The 13,508-nt window shown below is 54.0% G+C and overlaps 1 protein-coding gene across 1 annotated transcript; it reads right to left on the reverse strand.

Moving 5' to 3' along the window:
• Window positions 1–354: 354 nt before the first annotated feature.
• On the reverse strand, window positions 355–5,878 carry LOC149337255 (uncharacterized). The gene is made up of 2 exons (XM_089554362.1): window positions 4,746–5,878; window positions 355–619 (listed from the first exon to the last, which is right to left on the reverse strand). Exons 1-2 carry the CDS (start codon window positions 5,876–5,878, stop codon window positions 355–357), a joined length of 1,398 nt encoding a protein of 465 aa, XP_089410488.1.
• Window positions 5,879–13,508: the final 7,630 nt, after the last annotated feature.

The raw sequence follows: 13,508 nt of genomic DNA on the forward strand, positions 1-13,508 counted from the left end.
GGCGAGGGATATCTGTATATCCCACATCCTCCCCTCCTTAAGAAGCCTCCCGGACAGAGAAGCAGGCGCAACGTTGCTTAATCTTCTCCGCCATCCAGGGATCGAAGTTCATCGGCTCCCGCCGGTACACTTGTTGAAGTCCGCGCCACGCCCGCACCGATCAGCTGGTCCGAATGCTTGACCACCCGCGAGATGCCGACGTCGAAAGGTGGCTTGCTATCGGTCGCCGTCTTCCGATTACGCGCGGCTGCGCCGCTCCGGTGAATATGGTCGACCGCCTCCTTGGCCCCGGCTTCGATTGCTTGGAGGCCAGGTCCGTGGCTGCGCCACCCTCAGAGACTGGGTCAGGTGGCTTCATAGGCGAGGGCCGCGGCGCTTCCATGGTAGAGGCCGGTCAGTTGGGCTGCCCTGGCGTGCCCGGTAAGCTGGCGAGGGCTCAGGGTTGAGGTGGTAAACGGGGGCTGCGGCTGCTCTGTCTTCGTTTGGCCAGCTGGCTCTTGGGTAGGCGGGTGCGGCGGCGTACAGTCGGCAGGCGTTAGGCAGGCGGTTAGCTCCGATGCGGTATGGCAGGTAGCAGGGGTGCCCAGGTGGCAGCAGGGTGGCGGCTTCAGGTCGCGTGCTGGGCGTAGCGGCGGGCCATGGGCGCGGCGCGTTGCCGAAGCTGGATGGTGGCTCTAGATGGTTCTAGTTGGTGGTACTGGTGAACGATGTCGTTCTGATGCGCCCTGCTTCTTTTCCATCTGCGCTGAAAAAGGTCAACACAGATGTAACCAACTCCCGCAGCGCGTGCTACGTAGCTGTTCGGCCCTCACGAGAGTCATGAGGGTTAACGCATGACTCTCGTGAGGGCATTAGATGCATGAGCGGCCCGTACGTTCATGCATCTAATGAGACTGCGTGTCGGCCTGCGCCCTCGCTCTAGTCCGCGCAGGCAGATTTTATTTCTGCCTACGGCGCAAGTTATAGCGGGACGCGGAGTTCGCCGGCTGATCGCAGCGCTCGTTCTCCGACTGCGGCGCGGGTCGGGCTGTGTCCTGAACCCACTCATCTCGCTGCACGTAACATTTCAGGTCGCATACGTGCACCGGTCCGCCTGTCGGTTTCGACCGCACGTCCTCGAGCCTGTAAACGAGCGAGGAAACCGTCTCTCGCACGCGAAACGGCCCGATCCATTTCGGCGCCAACGAGGCCGCGAACTGTCTGCTAGCATCGCTGAGAACGTGTTGGCGCCGAAGCTCCAGACCGTCCACTTCGTAGTGAACATCCCGGTGCGAGCGGTCATACTGTGCTTTCTGCTGCGCCCTAGCGGTGCTCAGGTTTCGGCGAGCCTTGTGTAAGGCCTCCGTCATCTTAGCGCGCAGCTGCGTCGCGTATTCAGCTCGTGCTGACGAAGCAACTGGCGTCTTCCTGCTGTCCGTTAGAACCCGGTCCATCGGATTTAGCAGCTCTCTACCCAGATTGAGAGAAGACGGTGCATACCCAGTCGAGCGGTTAACGGTCGAACGCAAAGCGAATGCGATCTCTGGCAGATAGGAGTCCCAATCTTTGTGCCTCTCAGAGTACGCGACAAGCATGTGCTTGATGTTGCGGTTGACTCGTTCCGTGGGGTTCGACTGAGCATGATAGGTGGTCGTTTTATTGTGCTTAATGCCCAGTGCAGCGCACGAATCTACGAACACCTGCGCAGTGAAGTAGGACGCATTGTCCGTTATCAGCTGCTCTGGGAAACCGAACCTGGTGAATACGTCCATCAGCTTCTCCATGATCACTCGTGCCGTCAGCTTTCTCAGGGGGAAAAGTTCAACCCACTTGCTGAAGTAATCCGTGACCACCAGCAGGAACTTGTTCCTACTCGGTGTCGTGGGATACGGTCCCATGATGTCACACGCCGCGATTTGCCAGGGAGTCTGGCTGTTAATCGGCTGCATGAGGCCGGGCGGTCGTCCACCCCGGGGCTTCACGCTTTGGCACACATGACATGAGCGGGCGTAGTGTGTTACGTTCCTTTTCATGCCAAGCCAGGTAGCAAAGCGACACAACTTAATGTAAGTCTTGGGGCCGCTTGCATGCCCAGCGATGCACGAGTCGTGAAAGTAACGTAGCAGTGCCGCTCTCAACACTCGCGGTATAACCACCTTGAGCGCCTCGCTTGTGTCGTTCTCGGAGGGGATATACCTCAGCAGTACGCCGTCGGAATCCAGCAGATAAGAATACAGCGCTCTCACAGCACTACCAGCTGTTTCCAAGCGCTCCGCACCGACAGTAAAACTAGCTGTCCCCGTGTGTGCGGCGCCCGGCCGCCCGGCTCCCGGAGCCCGTCTAACACTTTTCGACAAAACGAATCCATCTGCTGAGCTTCGAGCAACTCCTTTCTGCTAAACACGATCCCCACGGAACTCTCGTAGTCCACGTGGTTCACGCTCTCGCCTGGGGTCAACGGTCGGTCCGCGTCCCTTATATCGGCTACGGCTGGGGACCATCCCTCACTATCTCTCTCTGTCGGGTGGTCGGCCGCGTGACCTTCCTCGCGCTGGACAGGCGCTCGCGAGAGTACGTCAGCAACGGCGTTGTTCTTCCCTTTGCGGTAGCGTACGGTGAAGCCGTAACGCTGCAGCAACAGGGCCCAACGCGCCAGGCGGCCGCTCGGCTCGCTGAGTCGTCTCAGCCAGGTGAGCGCCATGTGATCCGTCTCGATCACAAATGCCACCCCGTCGACGTAGTAGTCGAACTTCCGCAGAGCAAAAACTATCGCGAGACATTCCTTCTCTGTCACCGAATAGTTCTTCTCTGCCGGCGTCAGTGAACGGCTCGCGAACGCTACCGGTCGGAGGACGCCTTCATGCTCCTGAAGCAACACTGCTCCTAAGCCCAGGTCGCTTGCGTCGGTTTGAATCACAAACTCCCTGTTTATGTCGGGTAGCTGCAACTCAGCCGTGTCTGCGAGCACCTTGGTGAGGTTGCGCAGTGCAGCCTCTTGCTCGGGACCCCAACTCCAGCGCTCGGCCTTCTTCAAAAGCTTTGTCAAAGGTGCCTGCAGCGCTGCGCAATCTGGGATTAACTGGCGATAAAAGTTCGCCATTCCCAGGAAGCGTCTGAGACCAGCTAGATCTGACGGCGACGGAAACTTAAGCAAAGCCTCGAGTTTATCCTCGCACGGCAGAATGCGGCCTTCGTCGATCTTGAACCCCAAAAGTGTTATTCGGGTCGCGGCGATCTGCGCCTTCTTCGGGTTCAAAGTGATTCCCGCGGACCTCAGCCTCTCTAGGATGTCCCTCAAGTGGCGCAGGTGTTCCGCGAATGTTTTTGAGTACACCACGATGTCGTCTAGGTATGCGAGCGCATGTTGCCACTTCGCCTCTCCCAGAACACGGTCCATTAGGCGCTGATAAGTAGCGGGTGCTCCTACCAAGCCAAAAGACATTCTCTTGAATTGGAAAAGACCTCTGTGACAAGTCAAAGCAGTCTTCTCCTTATCACGCTCATCCATTTCAACCTGAAAGTATCCGCGGCTAGCATCGAGCGTAGTAAAGTACTTCGCCCCACCTAGGTTGGACACTAGGGAAGAAATGGTTGGTAGAGGGTACGCATCATTTCTCGTAACCTCATTCAGTCTGCAGTAGTTCGCGCAAAGCCGATATGTATCGTCTTTCTTTGGAACTAAGACTACCGGAAAGCCCCAAGGGCTGTTAGACCTCTCAACAACGCCAGTATCGACAAGTTCGTCTATGGCGCCGTCTAGTGCTTTTGTCTTAGCCAAGCTGATTGGTCTAGGATTGCACTTCCACGGCAGTGCATCACCCGTGTCTATTCTGTGCCTTACTAGTGTAGTGAGGCCAGGCCGGTCCGTGAATGTCGCGTTGAATTCGTAGAGGAGAGATGACAAACGTGCCTTCTCCCTCTCCGATACGCTATTCACCTCCGACAACAAAGAGTGCATTGCCCTCCCTGGCACGGTAGAACAGCTTTCTACCGCGACAACATTCTCTGTGGGCCCTCTCTCAGCGGCGACTGTCCGCCCGCATGCTTGTTTCCGGGTCGGCGGTGGTGATTTTTCACGGTCACTCCCCGCTAGCTCCGCGTTCGGAGCCGTAATTGGCTGCGAGGGCGCGGGCGCTTTTGCAAAAAAGCTTCAAGGCGCCGGTGGTGCGTTCTCGATAGCCTCCGCTGGCTATGTCTATCAGAATGCCTGTCTTGACTAGGAAGTCTCGCCCAAGAATTACAGGAACGGATAAACAGGGAAGATGAACGAGGCGTTGTCGCCGCACGCGTCTTTCCCAGCGAACCACTATCCTAGCTGCACCGCTGGATTGCGCTGTGCCGCTCGCGAGGCGAAAAGTGGTATCGCACTCTCTCAACCGGATTTTGTTCTGGCGGAGATGGTGTAGCACCTCGTCACCGAACAAAGAAGCGCTTGCCCCTGTATCTAGTAACGCGGTGAATTTCTTTCGAGCTATCGTTAGCTCAATGAACGGCGCTGGCAAGTCAACAGAACTTCCTACGCGACATGCCAAGGGCGCTAATAAACCGGGGTTCTCTGTGTACGCCGCGCGGGATCGCAGGTCGATCACCGGCGGCTGTTGCCGTTTCCCGACCGTGTTTGGTCACGGGCGGGGAGGCCGCCACAGTCGCGGGCGAAGTGCCCCGGTTGGTCACACCTGTAGCAGCGGTTGCTCGGGCACCGACGGGCTAGGCGCTGGTCGCCACGTTCCGGTCGGTCGTTTCGATTTCGATCTCGCGGTGCGGACGGTGGGGGCCGCTCGTGCGGCCGCGTGTCGGCCTCGCGATCTCGGCTACAGGTGTTCTGCTCTGCGGCAGCGTGTGCTGTTCGCAGCGCGTAGCTGAATGGGTCCAAAGCGCGGTCGGACAATTCCCAACCCCTCGGGACACGCTCGTCAGCAAACTGTGCTGTCGCTTCAGCTCTAGACGGACTACGCGCTGAGCTGTCATTCCACGCGCAGCGCGGCTCAAGTGACTGCGATGCAGGTGGCGGTGGCCGATACGCTCGCGCAGAGAGGATGTCTCCCTGAATGCGCTTCGCCTCAGCTGCTAGCTCGTCCAGGTCTCTAAAACTGCCTCCTCTCAGGTAGGCCACGAAAGTCGGGTGCGCTTGTCGTGTGACACGCTCAACTTTCTTCGTGTTTGTGGCGCGAGGGTCAGCGAGGCGATACAGTTCGTCCATCGCTCGGACGTACTCTAACAAAGACTCGTCGGGGTGCTGGGTGCGGAGTTCCAGCTCCCTCCTCAAACGCCACTCGTAGTTTGCGGGGAGTAATTCGTCGCGGAAGCTTGCGCTAAACTCCTCCATTGTCCTCGCTCGGTTGCCGGTTAGTCGGTACCAGCGGGCCGCTTGCTCCGTCAAAGAAACAGGCACAACACGCGCGAGGAGTTCGGCGTCTGCGATTCCTGTCGCTTGCTGATAACGCAGCAGACGGTCGAGGTACTCATTAGCCCCTGCTCTGTCATGGTACCCCGTGTAGGTAGGTATGTCTATCCTAAGACGGGGTGAGTGGGCCGGGGCTTGCAAATTGTTTTGCAACATACCCGCTAAGCTCTGCATAACTTGCATCGCGTTCTGCAAGAGCACCTCGGATGACTGCGGACTAACGCCCCCGGAGTTGGGCGCAGCCGCTGATGGCGTCGAACAATGAGGCCTAGGCGCCCCATTGTTCGCACCGCGGAGCGGCGAGGTGCCCGATGTGGTGCCCTCCGTACCAGGCCTAAGTCCTGCCGACGCGCCCGGGAATGCAACTCGGCTATTCCGCGTGGAACACTCAAGATTTACGCCTTCCAAAGGCAAGTCAAGTAGGGAGCCCTGGCTCTGTGCCGCTAACTCTGACAGCATGAACAAAGACTGGAAGTCAGGCCTATCAGCTGCCATCCTTTGTTAGCGCGTCGATAGTCGTTCGCTCCAACAAAGTACACTGCTCAATGCCTAGTTCGCCCCACGTTCGGGTGCCAAGATATGGGGTCACTCGCGTGCAGCCGGCCGGGAAGGCGCGCTTCCGTGCCAGCTATGCGCGGGCGTTCTCGTGTCCCCAACCCGTGGCGCAAAGTCACAGCCACGGCGGGTTCGGACAAAGTAGGCAACGAACAGAGTACGCTAGGAAACCGTTTATTTACCTAGCGCAAGGCAAAGCACACTGCGGAAGAATGTTCTATCCGATAATAGATGGTTCAGCAGCTTACCAGGTCGTCGTCGATCGGCGTAGGATAGTCCGGGCAGGCGCGGGCAGAGCGGGGTCGGCAGGGCAGAGCGGCAGGAGCACCGCGGCGAGAGGCGAGACTCGAGAGGCCTTTGTTCCCGCGCGAGCTCTCCTTAAAGGGACACTGAGGAGAGCTCTATTAATATTTTTTTATAGCAAAATCCGATAGTTCGGCATTTCATGGCTTTGTTGCCACTTGGCCGGCAGCGAAAGATGCATTTATTTCTAAGAAATTTGGATTTGAAGTTGAAATAGTTTTTCCCGCCGCTCTGATTCAAACTTGGGATTCTGCTATGACGACACAGAACTAAGTGACGTGAAACATGACATTCACATGACGTAACCCAGACTCCGTGATTTCTGGCGGCCAGCAGTGCGGCCCAGCAGCAGCCGAAAAGAAAGCTACCGCCGGCCGCACGTTGAAGTTATCTATCGGCTATTGCGGCCGTCGCTTCGTTTACATTTGCACCGGCGTTTTGCCAGCGTTACAATGGATCCCGTTCTCGAAGTCGTCAACGAAGTTCTCGCAAATAGACGCCTTTAGGATACCGTGTACCTTGTTACCGTTAGCGGAATACCGGGAGCCAGCCGGGAGCCCCCATACCGCTGAGAGCAAGCGCTGATTGGTCCCGGCGCTGCAGGAGCGCGCGTAGCTATCGGGTACGTGGCGCCATCTGGCGACGTCAAGGAGATTTGTGCATCCATTTGCTGCGCCTCAGTGATTCGTAGCTTCTCGTGTCCTAGTGTTGCTAGAACTATTGGTTCTAGCAGCACTATTTTGTTCTATGACGCCATGAAGCTTGTACTTGCGAGTTTGGCCTGTGGCGGCGATACCTGTATTTTGGTTCTTGCTCTTTTCTGTGTTACAGGAGCTTTGTTGTCAGTATGAATGGCGTTTTTGTAATCAGGAGCTGGTATTCTGTCGATGCAAGTCAACTTCAATTTCTCCTCAGTGTCCCTTTAAACCCCTCCGACATTGCCCCCCCTTGAGCAACCGGTTGCAATCAAGAGTCGTTCACCCCGTCCCTAAGGCGCCAGGGCGTAGGCGTGATGTCACGTCCGAGCTGGGGTGAGGAGAGTGGCCGCGTGCCCCCCCCCCCCTCTTCCCACGCCCGGCGGCGGGCGCTTCGTCGCGTGACTCGGCGCGGGGCGGCGAGGGATATCTGTATATCCCACAACGCTTCGGCTGCTCCGCGGTTTCTTGTATACCTCTCTTGCTCGCACTGGAGGGAGCTGCCTAAGGACCCCGCAGAGGATTACGACGAACCCTTCGAACAGCTCCGTCATCTTCGAAGCCCTGATTTCTCTCAAGCGCATGTCCTCTTGCCCGAGGAAGTCCGACGACAGTCATGCTAACCTCATACACAATGATGCACTTCACACCGCGAAACAGCATCCGAAACGTATTAAAATCACTCGATCAAAGTCCCCGATCCTCTCTCCTGTTGCTCATAACGATCTTGAATGCCGAATGCACGGTTACGCCGTTCAACGCAAAGGCTGTTTTACCGGTTGTTGCACAGGCCACGTAGGCATTCATCATACTGTTTTCGTGGCCATTCCCATACGTGATGGTACGGGTACGACAGTAACGGTTGTAAACATCCATGCGAGGCGCAACTTGATGGTCTTACTACAGCCAGCAGACCAGGTGAAGATCTGCAGCGGTTTAGCCGCCTGGTCAGTCACGCGATGTGTCACTTCCCGTATCAAAGATGCCTGCCAATCGTTAAGCATTCTCATGTGGGCGCATAAATCGCTTAACGGCGTAACGTCGTCTCTACGGCGGAGTCCAGGGCACGTGGTTGAAACCACCTTCTGTTGCATCTTCGTCGTCGCTTCGTCGGGGACCAAGTCAGAATTATCGTTCATGTCCACCAAGGTCGGCACCGCAGACGGGCTCTTTTCAGGTTGTTCAACATCTTGTTTGACTTGCTTCCGAACGGCCAACCGCCTCGCAAGCCGAAATCAACTATGAAATGGTTACACCAGCAGAGTACCACTGCTTTATTTCCATAACAGCTTCTTTGTTATCTTCAAACATTTCCTCAAAGGCATTGCCATCCAGAATGACGAATTCCGTGCGAAGCGGCACGTACAGCATGACATGTTTCCTCCCATAGTTTACCACATCGTCAATGCTGTAGATTCGGCACCTAAGCACGGCTGGCTTCTGAGGCTTCTTCAAGCTACTCGGATTGTACTCGACCATAAATTCGGTGGATGTCACCCTCTCTATTTCGGCTGGAAGGTTTTCGTACTGCTCAACCGGTGACTTGTGCCAAATGTCACAACTCGTGGGAAACACACCCTGTTCCTCCAGCTCGGTCTTTGTCTGCGGCTCCGATGGCACTTTTCTGGCCAATGGGTGTTCACGTAAATGACGCCTCGGGTATTAATACCGATGTGAAACCGAAGGAGAAACCAGGTAGCCTCTTGGGCCGACATCTCAACTGCATTCAGCATCTTCACCCCTAGCAGTCGCATAGCCTTTTCAAACGACAGCTGGGCCGATGGGCCCTCTTCGATTAAAGCTTTAATGGCTCTGCCCAAGTTGGAGACGCCACGGTTAGCATTGTTCAGCATTACACCACGTACGACGCACAGGCATAAACGTCAAGAATTGCTTGGAGGTACATGTTAGACTTCAGCACTGACGCTATCCAAGGGTTAAAGTAGTTGATATTCGTCTTATTTAAGCAGCAGCGTCGGCCTGGCTAGTCCATTGCGAATCAACTCCTCATACTCGTCAAAGCACGTATGCCATGGTCTTGAAGCATTTCAGCGAAGGACTGATAGGCAGCGGTGTCGAGAGCACTGTGCAACGCATTATGAGTCTTCTTCAGGAAGCGATATCGTTTCAAACCGGCTTCGTCTTCGTCGGCAGAGGCCTGTAGCGGAGTGGTATTGGTGAAAAACATTTATCCTCTATTTTTACAGAGAGGTGATTGGGGCAGGGCCCTATTGGCCCTTTCCCCTCACAATACTAGGTGGAGCCTCTATTCCGGAGCCCTATCGGCAAGTAGCGCCGCCCGCATTCGTTGAACCAAGGCCTTTTGGGTCTTTAGGTCGCGGCGCCGGCTCTCAACGACTTCAAAAAGGGCAGCTTGCTGCGCCGAAACCACGACAGAGTCGTGTGTCGCAGCCGCGTTGTTCAGGCAGAGCCATGTTGAGAGGTTGCCCGGCGGGCATCTCCGCAGCCAGCGGCGGGGCAGCCGGAGCCGTTAGGCTTAGCCCGACCGCTACGTGGTGATGCGGATGGTTGCTCAAAATGGCCGAAAACTTGGGCGTACCTGGGTCAGATTGCTGTCTCCAGGATTCCGCTGCCTTTACGGATGCAGTCGCACAGGTTCTGTAAGTGTTACATCAGAATACCGCCGCTACAGCAGAAGATCGACGGAGCCGATACGCCACGCGTCTGATCGCTCCGCGCTCAAACATGGCCTCCTGTAGCGGAGTGAGCACTTTAGTCCTCAGCATCGGCCAGAAGGGAGCATGGAACCTGGACTTCTTACGACCACCTTTATAACACGTTTGTGAGCTGGTGTTCATCACACCTCCGCCGCTCCAAAGCATCCTGATCCACGGACAGCAGATGCTCTGCCATCCTCACGGTGTTTGAATTGAAGTTGTTTTCCACCTCCTGATGCGGAGCTTGATTTGACCCGCAAGAGCAGATGAGCATGAGGGCTACCCCTATGCTGAAACTCTATGCGCTTGAAAATTTCCACCACGTGGTACGGTTTAAATGGGCTAATCCGGAGGTTTCGCAATACCTTCATAATCACCCTAACCATGTGTTCAAAGTAAATTGTACAGGTGGCTGGATCGTTCTTCACCAACGTCGCCGTGTAACTCTAGTTCATCTCGTCTTCGTCAGCGCCCAACTCCTAAGGTGTAACCTTCAGTTTCAGAAGCAGTTTCAGCAAATTTGGCCAATGCGCTTCAGATGCTGAAAGCGTCAGAAACACCTTCGGCTTCCCAAGCTGCCTCATCATGGCGAACAGCTCTCTCATCCTTTTGTGCCAGGACTGCACAGTGTTTGGGACACCTTCCATGGATCCCAAATCCTGTTCAGTCAACTGCTTTGCCCTGTCAGGATCTTCGACATCCTGTCTGGTGAGACCACGAGTTGTCACACTGTTCCGATACACCATAGTCGTCTGCGACGAAACACGGGGACGCAACACCTTCATAGCCATGCTCAGTACGTGCATCGGCAAAGTACCCCGTCTATCTTTCCTTCGAATGTCACTCGATGCAATGGAGAACGGATTAGGCTTAGCTTCTGGGGCTATACAACAAGCCTGGCCCAAGTATATCTGGGGGAAAGACAGCTCCTCTGCATGGGTATCATACAAGATGCTGACAGCTCTCTTGCCCTCTCCCTGTGGCATGGTTAAGACCGCGTTTTCATCGCACACCAAAGCGTGCTCTTCCAATGTGAAAGCTATGGCCATATCCATCGGATCATCTAAATCGGCGAAAACCGGACAAGCCTGAACTTAACGTCCACGCCAGGCGCGACGGCTTCCCGATACAGCCTGTCCAAACGTCCCTCGTCAATGTTTATGCCGTAGTGTTTATACAGCGGCGAGTCTCTCAGTACCTCAACTCATGGTCCAAGAACACCGCGACAAACCATGTTTGTCTGATAGTTAGTCTTGGTAAACAATCTCCTCTTTATGTTCACCATTATGCACTTAATATCTTCCAAGCTGCGAGTCATCTGCTTTAGCATATCTTCCGTGTCTACCGGCACGTTAACGACGGGTCCCTTAATGCCAAATTGACCATTTCTCCAGTTCGTTAGACGACGGATCTGAACGAAAGGAATCCGTGGCGAAAGTAAACGTTCGGCTACATCGTTCAGAACCGGTAGACCTGGTGGCATGGGCGGATAACGATACCCATTGGTAACGCTAAAGAGTGGAATCTTGTGCTTAACGAGGAATTTCTTGCACGTTGTAAAATTCCGTGCCACGATTTCACCCCACTCAGGCGGCGCCGCTAAACTCAATGTTTCAGGCATGGCTCTACTTACCGGCGTCAAGTCTGTCATGTGCCAATCATTTACAGACGTCGCACACATATCCAAACAGATTTTCTACGAAGTCCGTCTCAAAGGTCCGAGTTGCACTGACGCTTTCGCTGAGTTTCACCGTATAGTCAATCAATCGGCGAGCCTTGTCGTCATCGACGGCGTCTTGCTTTTGCTGCTGAGATGGTCTGGCACGTCGCTCAAGCTCCTGGCGACGCTGCTTTGCTAGACGTTCCTCCCTTTGCTCCAGTGTCTCCGCAGCACGTTTAGCCTTCTTTTGTTCGCTCTTCCTACGCTCAACAGCTAATTGCAAGGCAACTACTTCGGGATGCGATGAGTTAAGCTTCTCCGCTCTTTTATGCCGCTGAGGAGTAATTTCGCTCTCATTCTCCATGGATGTACCACGCTGGCGAACGCCGCTATATATATGTATATATATATATATATATATATATATATATATATATATATATATCGTTCAATGGGCCAGGAAGACTTGTAGAAGAAGGGGTCACAACCTTGCAATTATCTTAATTTAATACCGACAGTTTCGGACGGAGGACCGTCCTTCCTCAGGGTATACACAGGAATGAACACAATTTCTCATTTTCTACGCAGCGTGCGCAAAGGGTGAGGTGAAACCACTCTCTCTCCCGTTAGTGGAAAGGGACGCAAAGTCAGTATAAGCCGCAAGTGCTCCAGTCCATTTAGGGGGAAGAGGGTGACGGTTGCGAAGGACAGGGAAGGGGGAAAACATATATGCACAAAAATATAAAAATAAAGGAAGCAAAAGTAACATTAAAAAATAAAAATAAATATAGGAAGGCAACGGCGGAGGCTTGGGTAACAAAGCTATAGAAATAGATAGGGAGGGAACTAGTTGCTTCTCAGAAGGAATGTTTCGAGAGAAGCTCCCTTCGGTGTGGGTGGTGAACCCAGCAGAATTAACACAAACAATATTCTAACAAGGAAAGTACAAAGCAAAACCACAAATAAAACAAAAAAAGAAACACAAAAAGAAGAAAGAAACAAGCGCACGCATGCATGTGTACAGTGTATAACATCACAGAACGGACCGCTCCCCAGCGGTGCAGGTGTTTTGGACCGTTGTAACGTGAGTTACGAGTCAGCCACAACATTTAGAGCTGTTTAAGACAAGCCCGTTATCGCCACGGCGGAAGCGCGGCGCCGCGGTCGAGGGAGGCAGGGCGGCCGGCCAGACGCCGTGCGGGAACCCGATCCCGCAGCCGAGTGCCGCGGCGTCCGACCCACAGTAGGCCATTCCCTTCGTGCTTTTCGTCGCGAAGGCATTCGAGTACAGACTGGTTTTTCAAAAGAAGGGGCCGAAAGGACGGGTGAGAAGGAACCTAAAGAGTAAATACGTTCAGAAAAAAAAAATTTAAGAAAAGTAAGAATGGGGACGTGGGACCCCGCAGAGTGCAGGCTTCATGGAAGAGGAGGGATTCCAGACGTTCAAATTGTTCTAGCTAGTTAGGCTTTTGAGGAAGGTAAAACTGCCCAAGTTTTCATTAATTCCATGTGTTAGTGTCCGAAATTTATGTATGAAATACGACTCTCTTTGTTCTCTTTGGCGACTTGTTTGGAAACCCGATTGGAGAAGGATGACGTGAATGTTTTCGAATGCATGCTGGGGCAGGCACAGGTGCTTAGAGAAAGGAAGATTTGGCAGCGCGTGAGTATGGGCCTTGTGGTTGTTAAAACGCAACCTGAATGGTGTTTCCGTTTGACCGATATATTCCATGCCACACACACTGCAGTGTAGCATATACACTACGTTCGCGCTGTCGCAATTCAGGGTTTCCCTAATCCTGAAGGTGAAATCGGAGAATGTTCCTTTAGCGATGGTTGTAGTCTGCATATGACTGCAAACCTTGCAAGAAAGCAAGGTTTGCTTTCGAGAGCATGAAACTCGCATTGTTCACATGGAACAATACAGCAGGAATAAGAACCTCGAAATTCAGGGCGTAACAAAGCTTGAGGGTGAAAATGTTGTTAGCATTGTTTCACAAATTGGCCGTGCCATAAGTGAGGAAATCACAGAAAGTGACATTGAGGCATGTCATCGTGTGCCCACTCGGAACCCTGATAAGCACAACATTTTAGTTCAGTTTAAATCCCGGTCAAAGCGAGATGCTGCATTAACAAAAGCGAAACGCCTGCGTTTGACAAACGAAGACATCGGCATTGAAAGCAAAGAGCCATTTTATGTCAATGAGCATTTGTGTCCGTCGCTGAAACGACTT

Source organism: Amblyomma mixtum, chromosome 7, assembly GCF_055824585.1.
Source record: "Amblyomma mixtum isolate Tamu chromosome 7, ASM5582458v1, whole genome shotgun sequence".
In the NCBI taxonomy this organism is placed as follows: Eukaryota; Metazoa; Arthropoda; class Arachnida; order Ixodida; family Ixodidae; genus Amblyomma; species Amblyomma mixtum.

Coding starts and splice junctions, on each gene's coding strand:
- LOC149337255 (XM_089554362.1), bottom strand. CDS start 5,878: ATGGCAGCTGATAGGCCTGACTTCCAGTCTTTGTTCATGCTGTCAGAG. Junction 620..4,745: donor CCGCACGAGCGGCCCCCACC/GTCCGCACCGCG, acceptor CGCTACGCCCAG/CACGCGACCTGAAGCCGCCA.